At 37.5% G+C, this 23,956-nt stretch overlaps 1 protein-coding gene across 15 annotated transcripts in view; it reads left to right on the forward strand.

The window, feature by feature from the left end:
* Nucleotides 1-23,582, forward strand: part of LOC140106274 (uncharacterized) — a 203,231-nt gene extending 179,649 nt beyond the window's left edge. For 12 of the 15 annotated variants that reach the window (XM_072130613.1, XM_072130621.1, XM_072130622.1 and 9 more), the window contains 5 exons: nt 143-196; nt 632-658; nt 8,362-8,448; nt 13,766-13,804; nt 16,907-23,582. In XM_072130613.1, the coding sequence (XP_071986714.1) occupies nt 143-196; nt 632-658; nt 8,362-8,448; nt 13,766-13,804; nt 16,907-16,939 (240 nt within the window). In that variant the 3' untranslated portion in view covers nt 16,940-23,582. Of the gene's footprint in view, nt 1-142; nt 197-631; nt 659-8,361; nt 8,449-9,554; nt 9,633-13,765; nt 13,805-15,490 lie in introns of all 15 variants that reach the window. The other 3 variants (XM_072130619.1, XM_072130614.1, XM_072130617.1) reach the window with 3 other exon arrangements.
* The last annotated feature ends 374 nt before the right edge of the window (nt 23,583-23,956 follow it).

Below are 23,956 nucleotides of genomic sequence, written 5' to 3' on the forward strand. Positions count from 1 at the left end.
TTGATATCCAGGTAATCTTATCCTAAAATGTTCTAGAGAAGTGTTCAACTTTACAAAAAACATGGGAGTGAAGATTTTAAGTGGGTAGTTGTGTTTCTGGGAGTTTCTGTTAATTTGTATATACATGATATTCCTTTTATAGGGCAGTAAAGGTGATCCTGGTGCTGTAGGACCAACTGGACCAGTGGGGCCATCTGTAAGTATGCATTATTTGCATGACATGAATATTAGGTAATTCTGTAGTGATAGGTGATATAGGGCCCCTTTGGTGTATTTTGAAATAAGTTAACACGCATTAGATTATGTTAACCAGTGCTATATAAGTATCAAGGCATAAAGACCAGATTATTGAGGGATTCAAAACAGGTCAATTCAAAAATCTAATGAAAACAAATGAACAATTTCTTCCTATTCATAACATAAATATGCTGATGTATAATTTAAAACATATGAATGGCCGAAATCAGATTTATCTTTGGGTTTTCAGCTTCTACAATATGAGGGTATATTGATGATTTATTAATGTTCATATCATCTTTCATTGGGGTTTTAGATATTTATTTTCTCTATTTATAATAACTGCTACTTTTTATTGAATATTAATGACAAATCTAAATTCTTGTTTCTGAAGGGACCACCTGGTGAGAAAGGAAGTCGGGTAAGAATGTTTACTTTTCAAGTCTCTTTATCTGTTACTAATGCCTTGTTAATAAGGTGGAATGATTGTGGGTTGATATAACCTGGCAGGAGCAGTACACAAACGCTACACTCAATGACATACAATAAAGAATAGCTTCATTTCACACAAGATAAATGCAATATGAATTAGAAAACCATTTGCTCATTTGTCTTTAGGTAAATACTGCGCCCCATGTATTGATATGACAGCATGCTCTCTTCACTAGTTCACCGTGCTATTCCTTCTTGTGGGACAGTGTGCTTGCCTCTGTCTTTGTCTTCATATTTTGCATGTTTAATAGGACAATATACCAGATATCCTGCAGCATGTTGTATATGCCAGTGCATCCTATTGTAATCATTCCACCTTAATTTAATTTATGGAAAGCTGTCAAAAAGATTTTGTCAGAGTGAGATATTCACCGTTCTTAGAAAAGTTGTATTATCTAAGATGACCTCCAATATTGGCACCATGAGGAATGATGGCATGTGTTCAATAAATATTACTAGCTGTAACGATAGGCCCACAAATGACATCCAAGTATAGTTTCTGGGGACTTCATCACTGGGATCAAGAATTGTGTCATAATTATGCTTTACCTCCAGCAGTCCTACATACAGTCAATGGAGTTCCCTTTACAATCTATTGTATCTTCATGGCAGCTTTCCTTTTATTAGACTCCTTTTTTGTATGCATCATGTTCTGAATTGTCTACTGAACAAGAATAAAACTTTCTTTGCACTTTTCATTTGGTTTCCTGACTTTTTGCATAGCAGAAATATATATATAAAAAAATAACAAAATATACATAAGTTTATTATTCTGTAGATCTGGGCCAGCAGGGGACATACATCCTGTAGGATTATATGTTATGCATTGGGATAGCCCTATGTTGTATAAAATATTTGGTCTAGCTGGTGGGATTACTGGAAACACCAAATGAAATGTGCTCACTCCACACTTGTGCAATCCAGCCTTGCTACGATTCCTTTTCTTCACTTTCACCGTGTGTGTATTTTCTTTGCTTTCCACAGGTTCACCTTTGTCCCCTTTATCCTTTTCCTTAACTTGTGCCTATTGACCTGGGTCTTTCCTCCAACCTCCTCTGTAGCCTGCTCCATTTTTCTCCTGGATTATCCTTTCTTTGTTGAAGTGCCCTCTCCTTGATTTTAATTCCCCTGCTTTTCACATCTTATATTCATTCTGCAAAGCACACATGCCTCATTGTAATCGCTTTATCATGTCCTAAATTTTCTAATCCGCATTAAACAGACATTGGAGCCTCCTTCACACTGTAATACATACAAAAAGAATGTAATGTAAAGAAAAATGTTCCAATTCTCCCTAACATAGCTTAATACATGACATATGCAAACAGTAGTTATCATCAATAACTATTTGTTGCCCGATTCAGGAATGAGCAACTCTAGACTTCCTATGTAACATAACAATACGAAGTAGCTATCCATGCACTTTTATCTATGCCACAATACACTGTCCCCACAAATTGTTGTTGCCTAAAGCCACTTATATAAACCCTTCATGGCAAGAAACTGAGCCCTTGTGGTTCCTTGTTACCAAATCACAGGCATCTGTCCTGTGCTTTATTTTATTTCTAGCAGTGTTTCTAGGAGAGAACATCTCATCATCATATATAATGTTATACTCTATAACCCTTTGAGAAAATAATTGTCAACCCCATATCAAGAGATAGTTTAAAGGGAACCTACCACCATAAATCTACCTATAAAGGTAGATCGGGTGGTAGGTGGATCAATGGGACGTGAGGATAGCCCTTTTAAGGGCTAATCCTCACGTCCCCACACTTTTTTGTTAACTTTTATTAACCTTCTATGCAAATTTACTTATGCGGCTACTGGGGCGTGGAGTAGCCGCATCTGAGGTTACACGAGGCGGCTACTCCATGCCCCGGTAGCCTCTTTTCCCCTCCTACTCACCATCTTCGGCGCGCAGCTCCGCGTAGCTGCGCGCCGAAGATGGTGAGTAGGAGGGGAAAAGAGGCTACCGGGGCGTGTAGTAGCCGCCTCGTGTAACCTCAGATGCGGCTACTCCACGCCCCAGTAGCCGCATAAGTAAATTTGCATTGAAGTTTAATAAAAGTTAACAAAAAAGTGTGGGGACGTGAGGATTAGCCCTTAACCCCTAGGCGCACCAGGACGTTATAGTACGTCCCCGGGGCTAGATACTTAGCGCACGGGGACGTTCTATAACGTCCTGCTTCTGGCACCGGCTCACGAACGGAGCCGGTACCAGAAGCAGCGGCTGTCAGCTGTCTAGTACAGCTGACAGCCTGCGCTAACACCCGCAATCGGAGCCGGCTCCGATCGTGGGTGTTAACCCCTTACACGCCGCGGTCAAACATGACCGCGGCGTGTAAGGGTGTTTGCGCTATGGATCGGATCCCCCGTGCCGCTTACCGGGGGATCCGATCCACTTCTGGGCAGCTCCGAGGACTGGCATGTGCCCCGGAGCTGCCCGGTCTCCATAGCAGCCAGACCCCTTCCGGGTCTGACTGTAAACTGTCTGAGCATGCGCAAGCTTGCTCAGACAGTTTACACTGCTCTACAATAAAATAGTATTATAGAGCAGTGTATTGAACTTAAACCAGTGATCAGAGCATCACTGGTTCAAGTTCAAGTATGTATAAGTAAAAATATGCAAAAACACTTAACACTACACATTATAATAAATAAAAAATAAATACATAAAAATATAAGCCCCTAAAATGTCACTTTCCCATAAAAACACTTAATAAAGTATAAAAAACACAAAAACACAAAAAACCCCGCATATTTGGTATTGCCGCGTCCGTAACAATCTGTATAATAAAACAGAATCATTACTGGACCCGCACGGTACACGCCGTAGAAAAAAAACGCAAAAACGTTCCGAAAAAAGATAATTTTTAATTAATACCCTATAAAAAAATGCTCTAAAAAGTAATTTAAAAAATGTTATGCACTCCAAAATAAGCCCACTAAAAAGAACAACTCTTCTCGCAAAAAATAAGCCCCTAACCAGATTTGTCAGTCGAAAAATAAAAAAGTTATACATATGAAAAGATGGTGATGCTAAAATGAATAAGATTTTCTCCAAATTGGTTTTTATTCAGTACAATTGAATAAAATACACAAAACCCCCACATATTTGGTATCCCTGCGTCCGTAACAATCTGTATAATAAAACAGAATCGTTATTAGATCCGCAAAGTGAACCCCGTAAAAAACAAACCAAAAAAAAGCTTCAGAAAAAAGATCATTTTCAATTAATACCCTATAAAAATGCTTTAAAAAGGGATTTAAAAAATGTTATGCACTCTAAAATAAGACCACTAAAAAGAACAATCCTTCTCGCAAAAAATAAGCCCTTAAACAGATTTGTGAGGCGAAAAATAAAAAAGTTATGCATATGAAAGACGGTGATGCTAAAATTAACAACATTTTTGCCAAATTACTTTTTATGCAATAAAAATGGGAAAAAAATAAAAAATCTATATAAATGAGGTCTTTTTTGTAATCGTGGCGACCCATAGAATAAAAATAATATACTATTTTTATGGTATGGTAAACAGCCAAAAAAAAAACCCATAAAAATCTTCCTGAAAAGTGATGATTTTCATTTCCTCCACCAACAAAGAGTTAATAAAATCTCACCAATTAGCTATAGATTCCCCCAAATTACGTACCAGAAAAGTGCATCTCATGTGGCAAAAGAAATAAGCCCCTATAGGTCCACAATAAAAAAAAAGAAAAAAATTATAGCCTGTACAATGTGACATAGCAAATCTGATCTGGATGGCGCCTCCTTCCCTTCTATGCCCGGCCGTGCGCCCATACAGCAGGTTACCACCACATATGGGGTATCCGTGTACTCGGGAGAGATTGGGTAACAAACTTTGTGGAGCCTTTATTCATTTAATCCATTGTAAATGTTTAATTTTCCACCCAAAATGGGTGTATTGTGAAAAAATATTACAATTTGCAGACTGCACCTCCATTTTGTTTTAACCCCTATAAAACACGTAAAGCGTTAACAAACTTCTTAAAAGTGGTTTTTCATACGTTGAGGTGTGTAGTTTCCACAGTGGGGTAATTTATGAGTCTAGCTATTATTTAGGCCTCTCAGTGTCAATTACAAGTTGAGCAGGTTCATCTAATACAGGTTTTGGTGATTTTACAAAAAATGTGAAAAATGATACCTAAATTCTGAGCCTCATAACATTCTAGTAAAATATGTGGAATCTTAAAAAACCATGCCAGCATAAAGCAGACACTTGGGAAATGTAAGTTATGAATTAATTTGGGAGCTATGACTATCTGCATCAAAAGTAGAGAATTTAGAACGTTGAAAATAAAGAATTTTTCCAAATTTTTGCCAAATTTTGTTTTTTTTCAGAACTAAACACAAAAGATTTCATCCAAATTTTTAAACTAATTTGAAGTACAATGTGTCACGAGAAAACAATCTCAAAATCCCCTGGATATCTCATAGCGTTCCAAAACTATAACCACTTATAGTGACACAGGTCAGATTTGAAGAATGGGGCCGCGTCCTTAAGGCCAAAAGAGGCTGCGTCCCGTAGGGGTTAAAAGGGCTATCCTCACGTCCCATTGATCCACCTACCACCCGATCTACCTTTATAGGTAGATTTGTGGTGGTAGGTTCCCTTTAAAGAGTTTAAAAATTAATGAGTTTGAAATTATTTTTAAGTTAGTGCTAAAAATAGATAGGTGATAAATTAATAATAAACTATGTAACATAGTCCATTAAAAAAAGTATCTTCTCTGTCTTTTTTTCTGCACTTCTTTCTGTAGTGAGCAGTGTACCTACTGTCCCGTAGAAAGCAGGGAGATAAGGACAGAAGGTTAATGCTTAACTCTTTACATACCTAGATAATATTTCCTTTGATGATTCAGCTCTCTTAGGAGATTAGACTATCCAGTAAAGATGCTTTAACATCTTCTTTATCTCTGAGATTTCAGTTGGACAGACACCTGCTTTAATTGGCAGTAATGATCGCAACAGTGATGCTGTAAAGTGCTGCAGTTGTACCCATAGGAGGAGACCACCATCTTAGATCGCTAATCTGAGCCTTCCGATGAAGTCAAGGGGGCGATCATCAATCCAAGATAGCAGCAACTTTCTTTGAGTTCGACCACAGCATTTAACTTAACTACTGCAATGGGTAGTCATTTCAGCCTTGTGTCCGGCAGAAGGTTAGAGATCTGTAGTAAATTTACAATATACAGCAATACAGTAGTAGGAATACCCTAGGGGGCTGAAATAATAATAAATTAAGAAATATATGAAGGGAATTCAAATTACCCCTTCCACTAGAACACATATATAAAATGATAAACCATAATTGAAAAAAAAAGAAAATAGGTCCCTTAAAGGCTAATTTATCCATACAACAAACTAAAATTGTAGTTGGATTGGTTACTATTAGTAACTGGTCTGCTCTATGATCTTATAAACCCTCCAAGGCTCCCATTTGGTTCCATTTAGTTTCTATTTCTTGCTTCTTCTTGACACACAGGAAATGACCACTAACCTATCACTGACTGCTGTGGTCCCCACCCTCATTCACTGATTGGCTGAGTGGCATTAACTGTGTGTTGAAAGTTACAGAAAAGGAAAGAACAACAGGGGATCAGTTAGATGAACATTACCTGTATTATTATTTGAATTTGATCCCTCCAACCCAACCCAATTGCACCACTGAGAACCATTCTAATCAGATCTTTTTCAATGGGATGCTAAAATAACCATATTTTGTTTATTTCTGTACTTTAGTCAGACTTCGAGTGATCTTTTTTTGCTTCTACTAAAAACATTACACTTAACTACTAGATTATTAGAAACACAAACTCAAGTAAAAATGGTCATACATGGTATGCGGGAAAAACATATTATGCTGAACATAACTTTTTAAAACATATAGGAACCTGTTGGGTAATTTTACTGCCCTACCTTAGAGCAGGATGTAATAGAGGGGAAAATTAACTCTGAACTCGGACTCCTAGCAGAGGCATTGAGAGTTCGGACTACCCCACCCACATACTGTTTTCTGTATGCATTGATTCAGAGTTGTCCATCACTGTGTTTGGATGGGTAAAGCAAGACTCTCAAGACTTATTGAACCTTTTCCCTTGAAATTCCTGCTCCAAATCAAATAAACCTATGTATAAGAGTACTCAACTTTCCCCCTCTATAACATTTCGCTCTCAAGTAGGGAAGCATAAAAGCATCTCAAATTAGGAGGAAAACTACAGAATATTTAAAGGTATACTTGTTATTTTTAAAATAAAAAGTATATATTCCACTATAAATTCCATTATAAATTTCCACTTAACTATACATATCAGTATCAAAAAATAACATAGTAGGGGGAAATAAAAGTCCAAGGTCATCCATCAAAATTTCTGGAATAAATACAATAAAAATGACTGCAGTTTCCTTAAGATTTGTGGGAGGTACTGTTCTGCCATAAATACAGAGTAGTCATGTAATTTCTCTGCAAAAAGTTAGATATTGAGGCTCATTCTCACCTTGTTCAATATGGTCATATTTTAAAAAAATCACACACCTTTCCTAGACATGGGAAACCCATTTAATAAGTTAGTTTTGCTGTACAGGCGGTCCCCTACTCAAAGGAAACCTACCACTTAGAATGGCAGGGGTAAGCTGTAAGTACCGAGCACCAGCTCAGGGTGAGCTGGTGCCGGTACTTACTTTCGTTAGTGTTTTAAACCACGGTATCGCGGTTTTAACACTTTTTAAACTTTAGAGCAGAAGACGCTGCCCGTTCTGCTCTAAATTTTAAAAAGTGTTAAAACCGCGATACCGCGGTTTATAACACTAACGAAAGTAAGTACCGGCACCAGCTCACCCTGAGCTGGTGCTCGGTACTTACAGCTTACCCCTACCATTCTAAATGGTAGGTTTCCTTTAAGTATAAAATTGAAAATGATTTTGACCATGATTAAGCACTGATACAATCTTTTATACGTTCCAAATATTACACCTTTAAATTAGTTGCAAACATGGAGAAAAAAGCAGATGTGTATAGGTAGCAAATAACAAATTTTATTAATGAAACAATTAAAAACAATTTAAAAACAATTAAAAACCCCAAAGCGGGTATATACCAAAAGGCTCCCCAAATCCAGACCAAATGCATGGCAACAAGATGCCAAGAGAAATAGATATTATGCAATAATGTAGATAATCACCTTGAAAAAAGACATAGAAACTAGGACAGAATAACATATAATGATACTTCAATGGATATACAATACCTTTAAATTAGTTATTTTGGTAGTTACCTGGACATATGGTAGGTTTCTTATTGTGCATTTTCATCATATCTGAAGACACAATTATTAACAAAACACCAAAAAATCTGTGCTTACTTCAAACTGCAATACAATCCAAGGTCAAAGGGATCTAAAATTGTCACCAATGGTATACTCTTTAGATTCTAAAATAAACTCCCTACACATAAAACATACACAAAACAAAGTCATATAGAACTAAATATTATTCATTGCCTTTTATTTTAGTATATATGTATTCATACATAGCTGTATAAAACAACTTTGAAGTGGATGATCCTACAAGTCATTGTATCTCTTGTTGAACTTAATTATTATTTGCAGGGGGAAAGGGGGAAGAAAGGCTCTAGGGGGCCTAAAGGGGATAAGGGAGACCAAGGAGCGCCTGGATTAGATGCACCCTGCCCATTGGTATGTTTGATTTTTACAATGTATTTTATATAGGATTTGAGGATGGGAAGAAAAAAAGATGAATTGTAAATGATTCTGTTTGTTTAATGGATAAATAATAATTTCCGATGACTTTTTCATGTGTAATCATGAGGTTTCCCTTAAAGAGTATTCCTTTCCAGGTGTCATGAAGATCAATGCAGCAGCTACTTGGTAACGCTTCTTCCCCTCCTCAATACCACATTGTGGTATTATATCCAGAAGTTGCAAAGCTGCTGGACACAACCGTTAGATTGAATGTTTAAGCCACTCATTCACAGCAATTCTATGAAAACTTTTATACATATTACAATACTGTTTCACATAAAATGATTAATCCAATCTGTGCGATTATCATCAGGCACAACCTAAAAGCATACATCCAATTAGAAAACAGATTTTTATTTATTATTATGTCTTATTATAAGACTGCTTTGCTCTTTGCAGCTTTAGTCATGGTACAATAAGAACATGGTGTTTCAACACACCGTGACCGAACCGGGTTTTCGATGGAGAGGAGAGGGGTGAGAAGAGATTTCTCTGACTCCCTTCACCACCCAGGCATGTTCTAGCCTGGCAATGGGTCTGGGAGAGCAGACGGCCATGTTCATGAGGGTTTAGAATTAAATGGAGGAAGAGGGGGAGAGCAGATGCTTCTGGAAAATTGCAGGTTTTATTGCCACACTTTGGACTTAATTTTATCAAGATAATACACCACCACTGTTCAGAGTTAAGTAACAAAGCAATAACTGGCAGCTCCCCCCCCCTCTCCTCTCTATAGACATTTATACATTAGGCTGAATATAAATATGAGTGTTGGTAAAGATAAGAAGCTGCATAAAGGGAATTAGGAGAAAACACACTTTAAATTGGACATATCATTTTTTTTTTGTATATTAAAGTTTATTCAACTATTCATTTACGAGAAAAACATGTTTTACAACTGGAAGTATGCTATAACTAAATTATTTTCACTCAGTTAAGTCCCAGTTTGGTGTCCTCCAGCTTTGCCTTCATACAAGCTGCTGCAGTCAGAATGAATGTATATAACATCTTATGGAATAATAAAAAATAGTTTTTGTGAACAGGGACATCGAGGTATAAAAGGAGAAACTGGTGATCCGGGGATACCAGGGCTGGATGGGCTGGATGCCCCTTGCCCATTGGTATGGCTTTAACCAACCCTTTTCCTGCATGTCTATACATTTCTTTATTTTCTGTCCTTTGCATGGGTACATTTACATGTATCACCTCCTTGTCCTAATCCTTTAACCTTGTCCTTGTTTTGTAGTTCCTGAACAGAAATAATAAACTAAAATAACTTTCCATTTACTATGATAGGGAATTTATTTTTCAATTGGTCTTTAATATCACAATCATTTAGAAAGCTTCTAAATGCTACTGGGATGTGGAGTCCTTCTCTGACATCACTTCCTGCTCTGCAGCTATAGGCTAAAGTTGTAACTGATCAACTTCCTGTTTTTTTCAAAATGCACATAATTCATAACACAGAGAGTCACTTTGCCTACCAAGTACAGGAAGAAGCAATAAAATACTATCAGAGCCTTCTAGTATTATTATTAGTATTATTTCTCTGTATTACTTATAAAAATGTACCCAGTTTTTCTTTTGTGGACTGAAAATGTATGTAACACAGCTAAGCATAGAGGCCCTTACATTAAATATGTCGCTTGCCTCTTCCTCATCTACCATTTTGGTTCTAAGGCTGCCCTAGACTATGCTGCATTTAGTTTCCTAGTGTATGAAATTAATGGGAAAACGTATAGATATTGATACAGTCAGTGCTGCTATTGCAGCCAGTAAGTACTGTAGAGTACATCGGGTATCTTTAAGGAATTTCTGTGCGATGGGAGAAAACTGGGAAAAGGGGAACCCAGGGAAGTATTATTGAAAAGCCAGGGGTTCATCAGGTAAAAGTTTTTTCATACGAATGCCTAGCTGTTTGAAGCATATATTCATTCAGTCCAAAAAATCCTTTTAAAATAGTAACACAAAATATAACTTAATCACATTTTTCCATCTAATTGTTATGAATTTACCTTCTGAATTGGTCCAACCCAATTAGCAGTAAATTTATAGCTCTGTAAAATATTAGTAAGAAAAAAAAAAGAGAAATAATATCAAGCTCGGCAGTACTTTTACTATATGTGCTTTTACCACCTTGTTTTCCTAATGAGCACTTTCCAGATAATTTCCTCTGACAAATTTAACAATCTGAATTCTCCTTTTCCCTGTATAATTCCCTAACTCCCTATAATTTCCCTGTATAATATCCCTATTTGGGATATAGTTGGGTAATTTAGGATTCCAGGACTCCTAGAAGACACATCCCGCCCACATGCAGGATTTACATCTTTCTGTGTACACGGAATAGTACAGGCAGAGCTGTCAATCACTGTGTGGGCAGGAAAACTGGGCAATAAATTATGGGCGATATTTTTTTAAGACTGGCGTACTGAGCGCCAATATGGTGAACGCTGGATTCAATCCAAGACTCCAGCCTCTTAGTAAATTCTAAATCGTGCTTGGCCTACAGAATGAAATCGGAAAGGTTTCAGCTGCTAAAGACTGTCATAAATATTGTAGGCCAGGGTATTCACTTGGAAGAAAGGGGTGTGCGGGTTTGGAAAGAAAATTTAAATTCACAATACCGGAGTGTGTGTCCGGAATTGCAACTTTTTTCATGACTTGTCCAAAAGAATACTGCCAGAAAAACATAGTACGTTCCCCCATAGTCTCCGAATGCACAGCAAGTTGTGTTACAAGTAAAATCCCATTAAATGTATGATAGTCATCAAGTCAATGTGCTGTATGGATTCAATCTCATAGTCACAGTTCTTTTTTTCTCCAGTTTTGAATTTATACTATAGCAGAATAAGGTGTAATGTGCGTTATTAAAGAGTTCATGTCAATGCATTTTTTCATGGTCATTTAATGGTGTCATCAGTTTTTGTTTGTTTTCCATTCTTTCTCATACACAGAAGAATAATGATTTTTGTTTTCCTGCCTGCTATGTTTCCTATTAGGAAACCTTTTATCTGCAAAATGTACCTTGCAGATATAGAAGAGAGTAACTATTAGAAGAACTGTCTGTGCATGATTGTTGTTCTGTAAAATTGAAAGCTGTTGGGTTTTACTGCCAGAAATTTCTTACACATTGAGCTTTGATGCATGAGCAATAGCAGCTTTAGTACAAACACTGAATTTTGGCTTATGTGACCTGTTGTACACAATCAAAAATTTAGAACTTCTATACAATAACTATAATAGGTTACCAAGTGTATACAAAGAGATCCCAATATACTATTCTTGGGGGCCACACAAAGTTGTAAGCAGCTTTGTATTTCCAGGTGATTGTCCCACAATGCTTACAAAATTTGTCCTACCCTTAAAAGGGGTTATATCAAGCCTGACTTGTACTCCATTATACTTAGATGAAAGTCATGTACAGTGGATTTGACCTCTCTTCAGTGGTGAGAACCAATGAAGACCAACTGGCCCTTTACAATTTTTGTTCATCCATGCCCAGTTCAGAAAACATAACGGAAATCCCAAGACTTAGGCCCCTTCCACACTAGCGAGTGTGATGCGATGAACTCGCATCACACTCGCAACGCAAGCTGCCGGGAACGCACGGCCCGAACGCTGCACCGCGGGAGTGAACTCAGCATGTCAGTTCACTCCCGCGGTGCAGCGTTCGGGCCGTGCGTTCCCGGCAGCTTGCGTTGCGAGTGTGATGCGAGTTCATCGCATCACACTCGCTAGTGTGGAAGGGGCCTTAGCCTATCTGCACACGATAGTATGTGTTTTAACATCTTTAAACATCAATCCCATGGTTCTCTCTCTCTGCGGCTCGCGTGTCATTGAAGGGTGGACTACAATCACATGCTTAATCCAATAGAATTGGAATGTCCTGGTAGTAAACCAAGAAACGTCATATTACTATGTCCATACTAGAGATTTGTAAACACACCACAGAATATATAACCAAGAATTCCATAACAAAAAACAATACATCATATTAAGATTGAAAAATATATAAATAATCAAGACATTGTTAAATAAATTAGTAAGGGGTGTACCAAAGGGAATAAAGCTGATGGTATAACTTCTGGCACATAGAATTTCTAACCTCACTGGTGAACCCTAACCTCAACTTTACCTACACACGACGGGATGAAAACATCTGCAGTAGAGCTCAGTGATGAGATCATGTGATGATGATGATTGTAAACGACTGCCCAAGACTCAAAAACGAAAAGGAATAGGACTGAATATACCTCATGCATGGGGCTGTGAAATCCACAGCAATGTGCATGAGCCAATGGAAGCGAATGAAAACATGTGCCAACTATAGAAAATATGGCTACCACACATACTAATTTTCTCGTTGTATGCAGGCATTCTAAAGAATATAGCCAAAAAGTCACATATAAATCCAATTAATGGGTATATCATCATGTCTTTTTTATCCTTACAACTAAGTCCTAATGGCTGGTAATATCTTTATCACTATAAGTAGACTGTAGCAGCCTGGGGTAGCTCCAGAGTGCCGCTCACATCTCCATAACAAGCATCTAGGACCTAACAACGAGCATGGTTACTAAGGTGCTGGGTGCAGAGTCACAGGGAGCCACAGGAATTGGACCTGCTCTTTAATTTGGGGCCCAGAAAGCTGTCTCCCAAGTGGGGCTGTAGAAACTATGGCCCTGTAAGAATCTATACAAAGATATGGCTATATGTGCTTGCTGTCACAATGGCTACCACATGTCCAAAAGCAACAGACATGAGGATAACATTGTCAGGTTTTCTTTAAAGGAAACCTACCACTTGAAGTGGCAGGTTTAAGAGGGAACTACCGAGCACCAGCTCAGGGTGAGCTGGTGCCGGAGCTTATTTTTGTTAGTGTTTTAAACCGCAGTATCGCGGTTTAAAACACTTTTTAAACTGCTTTGGCGCAGGGAGGTACGCGCTCGGCGCACCATGCGCGCAACCATGCCCGCGGCTCTCATTCACTTCCTATGTAGCCGCGTGCACGGCACCAGCTCACCCTGAGCTGATGCTCGGTAGTTCCCCCTTATACCTGCCACTTCAAGTGGTAGGTTTCCTTTAAATGTAAAAAAAATCACAAAGCACAAATGGTTGTACAGTGAAAACATATGTATTATAGTATATAATGATTACATTACCAATGCTTCAATGCTTTCACCGCATGTTTCTCTTACCCTGAGCTCCTTCACCTTAATAACAATCTCAAATGATTTCTTGACATATGTAGGGAGAAGATGGTTTACCAGTTCAAGGCTGCTGGAATAAGGTAACATTTGTCAGGTTGAATATGATGACAATGTACATTCACCTTTAAACACGATTTTATCATGTATCCCATAATGACGGTCTTCATTTAAAAAAAAAAAAACTTCCAGCAAATGGGACTTCCCTTAGTAAACTCTGCAGAATAAATCACCCCCACAAATGGTCTTTCTCAGTGTTTTGGCGTGGACTTGGGAGTGTAATGTTGATAAATATTATATGTTTTAGTTTCAATAGACTCTTGTCTTGTAAATTCCTGGATTATATCAGGTATTAGAGCCGTTGCTGGAAGTAGCCCGTAAATGTATCCCATGCAGAAGGCAAGATTTAAGACTAAAAGGTCCACTAAAAATGCCTCTAGATGGTGCTGGATTCAGTATATTGGCACCCCCACATCAAGTGTTTAAAGGTGAACATATGTTTTTAATAGCCATGTAAAGTAAATATTCCATATATATAAATATATGATATGTGTTGATCGCAGTGTCATGACTTTATGTATGAATCTTTTGTATAAGTAGCATTGTAGGTTCTGACACGCTGTTTGCCATTGCATACTTTTCACACTTATGCATGTAGCATGCAGTGAATTTGCACAGATAAGCATGGATACATTGTTCAGTAACATTTCCCATCATGTTATACTGCATCTCGTACCCTACGGGTGTTTCAATAGACCAGTATCATATAGATTGCATGGATCCATTCACTTTATTGGATGCTGGACTGTAAAACCTCAGTACTGCCACTTCCCATAGAGACTTTAGTTCTGTTGTCTGTGGATTGATACACATATGTATGCACCCACCTGGACTCGCTAGATTCTCTGCCTGGATACCAGATAACAGTTACTAGGCTTACTGTTATCATAGGCACTATTGATTAGTGCAATTTTATCAACAGTTTAGTTACACTTTAAACATCAATCTTTCTTTCCATATACATTCGTGTATACTGAAATCTTGTAGGCATGTTTTCCATGATTCACACTACAACTTACATTCTTGAAAACACAAGATGAAATTTGAGGGAGCCATCAACATGTTTAGTACTCTATATTATTTAACTCCCCGCACCAATGCTATATCAGTTGATATCCATCAATGTTTTCCACAAACTCGTCAGTAGACTGAAGGAAACTAACAGCTGTTGTTGTGTTCTTGGAGGGATTGTTGAAAAGTATCTGGAGGGTTGTCTGGTATTAAAAAGGGGTCTACCCTCAGTAGAAACAGCGCCAATTTTTCCCATGGCCATGTCTGGAGCTCAATTGTGATAATAGACCAAACCCAATGAATAGGAGTGGTGTTTTTTTGTGCATGTGCCATAGCACTTATAGCCAATAATCATTAAAGGCACATAGGAGGAAGGTGGCACTGCATGTCGCTAAACAATACCACACCAAAGCCAATATCAGGGCTGGCACTGTTTCAGTACAAAAATATCTTTATTCAACTTTTTAGCTGTCCATAAAACCAGGGAGCCAGAGAATTTTTGGATCACACATTCCTCAGTTTTTCTCAGTGTGTTTCCAGCACTAGTGTTATCCTTATTTCCTTTTGTTATCTCCATAGTCTTATTAGTTATGCAAGACGACTTACACCCATACATCGTTATATAATTACTATCTCCTTGAACTCAACACCAAGTACTAAGATTCCAGATTAACCCAACTTTATATTTTCTTTTGCAGTGATCGTTCTAACCTGGGATTGTCCTGTGTGTCTGTACATAGAATATTTATTTTTATACAGTGTTCCGTAGGAAAAAAAAAAGCATATCAAACTTTATGCATTTTGTACAGAAATACTAAAATAGATGTTCTCCTTTTTTTAAGCATTCGTGTATATTGTTTGTTTTTTGCTTTTCTAATATTTGTGAAGAAATGCTGCTGTATTTGCATGATATTTGTGCACATTTATTAAATAATGCTTTTGTTAAGTTATTATACTTTGGTGCCAAAAAAGTACATCAGAGACGTGATGGCCGTTTTCCTGAGTATGATGGTTAATGAAAAATAAATTGATAAATGAAACAATCTGCTACTTTGTGTATCCATTGATATTAAATTGCTCTGTATGCCCTATACAAGGGGAAGAGCTTTTTTTTTAAGATCCTTTATTTTATATTGTTACTCCTGTAATAAATGAATACCATCTGTCATGGAGACGGCATGCAATGTTCATAACTCTCAGGTTTTGGGAAAACTAAGGTTCTGTATCTCTTTCATATGGTAATTTTGTAGTGAGATCTTTGCTTGTATTGCATGATTATGCCATATAATGCTGTAAACCAAATATCCATCCATTCATTTGTTCTGTTCAAAGCAGCTCTGACAATGCTATGACCAGTTATATAAAACATTGAGGAACTGCAACCTACATTATCGTAGGAACTAATCAAAGAGGATTAAAAGGATTGGTCATTCACCAAAGCTCTTCATTGATTGCCACCACTCTGTTCTAATGCTTCTTGGGTCATTTGCCAGTCTCCAGTCTCCTTGGCCCCACTTCACACAGAAATGTCACTGTGTAGCCAAAACTTGGCTGTAAAGTTCATTGTTGAGTCCATTAATTATCTGAGCAGCCTTTTCCCAGATAGATCAGAAAGTAGAGAAAGAGACAGAGGTCTGGGTTAGCAGTGAAGCAGTAGAGGATCAGTGATCAGAGGTGGTCACATGTAGCCTGCTCAACTTCACCAGAGCCTAGAGGAAGGGCCACTCTGTGCGGTTTCCAATTTTAGGTTTTCTGAAGTTGTTTCTGAATCCAAACCAAGGGATGAAAAGTAAAAAAATTAAGCAGAGCCATCCATCTTTATATATTCTATCCATTTTAACACAAACTTTGGTCATTTTTGGAAACTTCATCAAAAACTTGAACTTGGAAACATAAGCCATTTCACATAATAAAAGTTAGATAACAAAATAATAAACAGTAACTTAGATACAAAAATGGCATTTTACATTTTACAGATGAGAACATTGCACTAAACTGGTTGCAGCTTAATAGAAAGTCTTTTTAAATGACTCTTTTCTGGATTACAACATTGTCAGGGCTTCTGCATTTATCACAGCCTAATCATTGAATGCCCCTTTATTTAATACTTTAAGGGCCAGACGCCATGGTTAATAGCCAAAAAATGAAGATGGTTACTGTTCAATATAAGAGATTTTGGTCTACAAGAGACGAAGATGTGGGCAACTGTCTCCTGATCTTGAGGACTTCTGCAAATCCAACTGCGGGTGGAAAGTCTTGATCACAAATGGTTTTACCAATGGAGATTAGTTCTTGGATAGAGTTTTGATGTGTTGCTATCACCAATCTGTGTTTGAACAGTCCAGATAGCTGGTGAGGAAGATTGAGAAACATTGCACTATGCTCAAGGTATTTTCCCATAGTGTTGTACAAAAACAAACGTCAGACTTGTGTGACATTACTCCCTAATGCAGGACAATTCCATTGACTGGACTCCTGTAGAATGTTTTGGAGAAGATTTTTTTTTTATTTTTTTAAATTTTTTTCTTTTACTTTTAAGTTAAGCTGTTCTCAAAAGTTAAGAACAGAAGATTTCCTCACAATGATTTTTGATGATTCCTCCATCACCCTCTCACTGCCTTTTAGTTACGAAGTTGCAAGTAGTTGCTTCCATGTATGAATTCCATTTTGTTTATCATTGTACATTATGACACTTGGATCCATTACTAGAGCTTTGTCACATTTGCTTTATTTGCAGTTTTTTTTTATTAATATTCTAGCTGCCACACATTGCATTGACATGTACAGGGATCTATATTTGCAGTGCCCTGTAATATGGTATTTACTGACCAAGATGAGTAGGTCAGTAATATCTAGAAATGCAGCAGTGTGGTAGATGGCCCCGAAAGAAGCCATTTTCTTGTTTTACTTATTCCAGAGAATTCCTGACCATTTTAGAATCTGGGTTCTTTCCATTTAACCCCTTCACTGCCAGATGTGCTCTTTGCAAGCACTTGTTCCTCTAAGGGGTTGGCATTCGTTTTTCATCCATACGTAAAACTAAGCTATAAATGATGAAATATTGTAAAGGGTGTATAGATTTTTTTTATTCCTCCAGATGTTTGGTTTAAAGGGGAGGTATCTGGTGGAAACTGTTTTGTTATGGTTAGTAGGAAAATAAGACTAGCTTTTTCAGGATATACGGCATATATTTTTTAACAGGTCGGGTAAGGTTATTCCCTTAACATGTATTTTGTTACTAAATGACCAGAGATGCATTCGGTGTACCTCTTTTGCAATGTAATATAGAATCATTGATCTTTAACAATATTTATAGATTGGCATAACCTTTTTATATTTGCGTTACTCATCCCGGTCCTGTGTAAATGGTGCTTATGGCGTTAAAGGTTAATATATTTATAATGTCTTCATTACAGTATCACAGTATTTTATGATAAGAATTGTAAATTATTATGTCAACAATGTAAAAAGATGTAAATCTGCAGTATTTTCCCGTTCATTGGGCAAGTGGTTTTTGGTGCAGTTTTCCATGCAGGTTTCTTTGTAGCTTGTGAGATAGGAAGGTTAATAAGTGACATGCTGCTGGGTTAACCAATGTCCTACCACAGCTTTTTCACTGATCACCCATAAATCATATTATGTAATGTAACACCATTATATCGTAACAAACATTTCACAGCTAAGTCTCTGCATGGTTGTGTGAATACACTTGTAGTGATTTCAACTAGGGGAAAACAGGTAGATTTATGAATCACTTGAATCACTTTCAGCTGGTGCATGGACATTTCAGGCCGCCTGAAAATGAAGCTGCTAGTTCTGTGGAATCGGACATTTGTGGATAGGAGTGCTTGTATCATAGAGAAATATGGTGCAACACGACCATATTTGCTAAAACAGCAGCAGACAACATACACAGAAAAACAGTCCATTAATGGTCAAAAAACTACATATAACCAGTGATGCACCTAAGCCTGTTAACTCAGGCAGCACCACCTGGAGCAAGATGGGGGGCAGCATCCGGGGCACAGTCATCTGCTACATAGCAGGACCCGTCACTCAAAAATAGTGGGCCACATTTATCAAAAACAGTGCAAACTATGTGCAGTTTGCCTGTGGAATGAGCAGGGGACACCAGATTCATAAATTGTGGTGCACGTACTTCATGACTCTGGTGCCCCCTGCACTGTTTTTGAAGTATGCACCATTTCTTGTTTACGCTCATAAATCTGGTGTAAACACGTTAATAAATGTGGGCCATGGTCTTTTGTCATACCTGATACACTGCATGAAGAATTGACTTACCTATAAAATAAAGAAACAGATATATTACTATTGGATGGGGCAGAGGGGGCGCCATTCTATAGCTCGCCTCAGGCAGCAGAGAGCTTAGGTTCACCCCTGTATATACAGAATAAATAAATCACAGTAAACCTGTATGGCGGTACAGAAGGTATAAACCTCGGAACAAGTACAGGGGTTAAGTACAACATAGGTTCCATATGATTGTTCTTTTTGAATTTGTATGTAAGTCGGAACTGTATATTTTATAATTGTAACCAGAGCCAAATAGTTTTTGGTCTGTGTGACAATTAGATTTTAAAAATGTTGGATTGTCATAAGAACCAGGATTAACAATAAATCTTCATTACAGACACATTTAATAACTGTTATAGCTGATCATTGTAGCCTAGGGCTAAAGTACAGTAAATCACCAACATCCAGAGGTCCGTTTGTAAGTTGGGTGTTCTTAAGTAGGGGATCCTCTGTATTGTATTTTACACAGAGGAATAACAGAGAACTAGGGGCACAAACTATTCTTCCTCTGGATAATGTGCAATGCTTGTTTGTAAGTAAATACCTTGACTTGTCCTGAGAACTAGACCTTCCATACCACCATACAGGTTACTGTGATTTATTAATTATGTATTTAGTTATTTGACCATTTGCCATGATCATGTTGTCTTTTTAATTCATTCATTTTAAAGTAATGAAATATATGTGTTATTTTATGCTTAATATTCTCTAGTCATTGTTTCCCTGTGTTTGGTGGGATATTTTTCTATCATGCAAGGACTCCCATCCACTGCACTTTGCTTGACCTGTGGGATCTGACCAACACATGAGTCAGTTTTCCCAGACTGAGCACATTCATTTACAGCCTGCCTTACCCTGTGTAATTTCTGCAGCATGTGCATATGATTACTACATTCACTATGCTGCTTCTGCTAATAGCTACAAGTTACCTGCAACCTGCAGTGACCGCACACCATGTGGCAAGTAAGTATCCCTTTTACCCAAAAACATACAGAAAATTTACATTTACATTTTTAATTTAATTTTATTTTAATTTAGATAGCGCCTCAGTGCATCCATTCTGGGCCTATGGTGATTATAATATAAACACATGTATATGTCCATTACGTATATATCTTTCTTCTCATACTGAATATGCAGATGTGCTATATACATTTGCTTTACGCATTTGCATATGTTGCAACTAGCACGTTAAATATTTGTCATGCTTCATATACGAATGGGTGCTGGGATGAAAACAACAGAAAAAAGGATTTGGCTTACAAATATGGATGCAAAATACTGACCATGTGAAAGTGGCATTTTTGAGACTCTTAAAAAATGTGTTCTGTCAATTGACGTTTTCTCTGTGGATCCCTAGCCTAAAGTCTCATGCACACAATCTTATACAGATACATTGGCCAGCTCTGGCAACAGTATACCTACATTTAATACAAAAATGTACAACTGTTGCTTCTCAAAGATATATACAGTAGCAACCATTAAATGCATGTTATATTAGGACTTAAAAAGAAACCAAAGGCCAACACAAAATGTAAACCTTAGGAACAAAATGTGCAAAAGTTTAATATATACAGTAGAGCTCTGTGCTGTGTATGATAGACTGGGACACACACCTAGCAGTACTTCTACAGACTTTACTTTATGTACTTTACTTCAGAGCCTCATACTTTATCCTGTAAAATACTGTATGTTTCACACACGAAAAAGCAGTTTTTTTTATTACATATACACCACCACTACACCTATACCCCGCAACTCTATCAATATATCTTTAATGTATTACAGAAAATGTATAGAAAATAGAGAAACCATTAAGAAATTACGACATCATTACAGTATTCAGCTGAAATCAGCATTTTTTATGTGTTCGTAATATGACAATTTCTATATTGTTTCCTTGTTGTATTATTTACAAAGATGTATTATATTAAATATAAACTTTTTTGATATCCAGCAAAAGTGCAAAGAGGGCATTGTGTTTGTATTTTAAATAGATATAAAATATCTAGTTACAATTTTATACAGATATTTAATACATGTCCAAGGTTTGGTGATTGTATAACAGTTTTGCACATTTTTTTCACTTGTTATCTTTATATCTTTATTACATCTGTGGCTAACTGGTTAATATGGTGCGGTAAAGCTGCTTGGAGGAAAAGCAACTATTCTGTCCTTTCAACATTCAACCAAGTGTGAACTTTTATAGTGCATTTATTGTGACCAGGTTGATTTGAAGGGTTCCTACGGATGAACATGTGCCTTTAACGGGCAGCAAACAATGGTCACGTGGTTCTTTGTTTGTGGCTCATTTGTCCTCAGCATGTAAGCTCTGTTCACGTGCAAATGATGACATATGAGGATTGTCCTGGCCATGGATACGGTCTGGAATAGGACCTGCTCAATCATTTCTCAGCTCACACACGGACCCATAGAAAAAGATGTGTGCTAGATGTTGAAACCACATCTAGTAAACTTCCAAAAACAATGGCTGTGTGTATGTAGGCTAAATGAGTTTTCAGGCAAGCAAAGAGTAGTCTTAAAAGGGATCAGAATGCCTTAAAAAATGTAAACTGGCCACCAGTGGTTGGTTGAGCAGCAACAGCAGAAATCAAATCAAAGAACTCTTCAAATGTCCGAATAAGGATGGCTCCAATTTTACATTTTTCAAGTTAAAGGAAATCTACCAGTAACTATAAGCCAATTTAAACTGAAAATACTCAACCTATGCTCCTCTTCCTCTTGATCCAGGTGCTGTAATTCTTTAATCTTGGCACACCGGGATCACCTGAAAAAAAAAGACTTCTAAAGAGCCCAAAACATGGGTAAGCAATGTCCAGTGCTCCGGGCTGCTAATTATTCACACCTCTCACCATCTCTTTCTATCATCATAGGAGAGAGAGGTGACGCCACGCGAGAAGCTTCAATTCACTCCTCCTGTGTGATAGAACCCGCCCTCTCCCACGTTGGTGACGTCACGCTGGAGGCATGAATAGTTAGCCCAGAGCGCCAGACACTCCAGGGCTGCTTTTTTCAAGATGAAGAGGAGAATAAGTGAATATTTTCTGTTTAATTTGTCTTAGATTTTTTTTAACATTTTTTGGGGGGGCCCATCCACCCCTATGACTATACCTATAATGCATTGAAAATGCTATTCTGCTTTTACCTTTGTTGACCACATTTTTGTTATATAACAGGAAGAAGCTGAGGTGGCAGTATAATTAATCACCCAAGGTCAGGTAGTCTGAGGAACATATACATGTGCCGGACCTATACGGCTTGTACTTCTCTGGGAATTCCCATGGACAGGATTGTAAATCAATTTATATTGGGAGGGAGGGGAGTCTTTTCTGTGGTTAAAATTCATTTATTTCCACATTTTGAAATTATAAATTGTGTCCAACTGGAAGGAATTTTACACATCTACAATAATATCACAGTTACAATATTCTGTAACTAACTCAGTCTTTAGTTAAAGTTACTTCAAAACTTCATTCAAAAATGTAGAATTTTTAATTTTAGAAATTAGAAACTGAATTCAAAGTTAGAATTTGCCATAATATACCTCAAATCTGTCAGCCGTTGATATCAATAAAAAACTATTTTCCTAACCATTTCTTTAGCTTGAATACAGTGTCACGTTCTGTGTTGCACCCAAGGTGAAAAATGGAAGTTAACATCTGTTTTTTCACGACCGGTTTCGTCTGGCATCTGGTTTTCATGGATCAACAATTCCTATGGTCTATGAGTGATGTGTGAAAAAAGGATGAGACTAGGACATGCTCTAGTTAACGGATAATAGCCTTGGACACTTGATAGATCTGTCACAAACGGACCTGATCCATCTAATGATATTACATTTAGTGCAGCCTCCAGTTTCCACTGAGCATCTGATGTAAGTTACAGGAACTTTAAGTTTACATTAAGCTACTTTTGCGTTTTAGCACTAATGCAATGTTAGGCCTCACGCACACAAACGCGGTTTCCTCAGGTGATGCAGTTTTGGATTTTGTTTCTATGGGATCATGCGCTCTGAGGAATCATGTGCCCCTGAGGAAAAACTGAGAGCAAGTCCTATTCTTTACAATGTTTGTGGCTCTGTACTCCCATAGAAGTCTATGGAGCGATAAAAAATATGTCTGACGCACAGTGGAGCACATTTACTAAAGGGTCGTGCATCACACTTTTGTCGGACTGTTCACGTTCTTCATGGATAAAACGGCTTACACAGGTATTTAAGAAGTGTCTGTGCTGCAATTATGACGCACACAACCCTTTTGTGGCGCAGCTGTGTTGGTCTCCATGACACAAATTAGGGGGTGTGCCATTCTACAGTCCGACTGAGGAGACCTTACGTAATGTAAATGCAACATGTGAACACCACCATAGAGTATTTTCACACTGCAGTAATAAAAAAAAAAAATAATAATGAAAGCAAATCCCATCCACCTTTTGCAGGAAAGTAGCATATAAATTGTTGATTCAGGATTTTTTTTCCTGCAGGAAATTCTATAGTACCCTTATGTCCTCAGCTTTCTTTAAAAAAAAAAAAAACTAAAATCAAATAGTAATTTATTAGTCCTATATTCAACAATTAGATTACAATTTACCTCAGGAATTTGTTGGGTAAATGTATATGATAATGTCTATAATACAGGTCTATCTATCAGAACGCATACCCTTGATTTTGTACAGTACATAGGAATGGGCCCAATTTGTGAAAGCTAACAGATGGACTGACATGATGAAGAAAGTACACAAGGCCTCAGTTTACTAAACTAAAAGCCTAGTTGTTCAGATGAACCAATCAGAATGCAGCTTCCATTTTCCCACAGCACAATTATAAATAG

This window comes from Engystomops pustulosus, chromosome 11, assembly GCF_040894005.1.
Source record: "Engystomops pustulosus chromosome 11, aEngPut4.maternal, whole genome shotgun sequence".
NCBI lineage: Eukaryota > Metazoa > Chordata > Amphibia > Anura > Leptodactylidae > Engystomops > Engystomops pustulosus.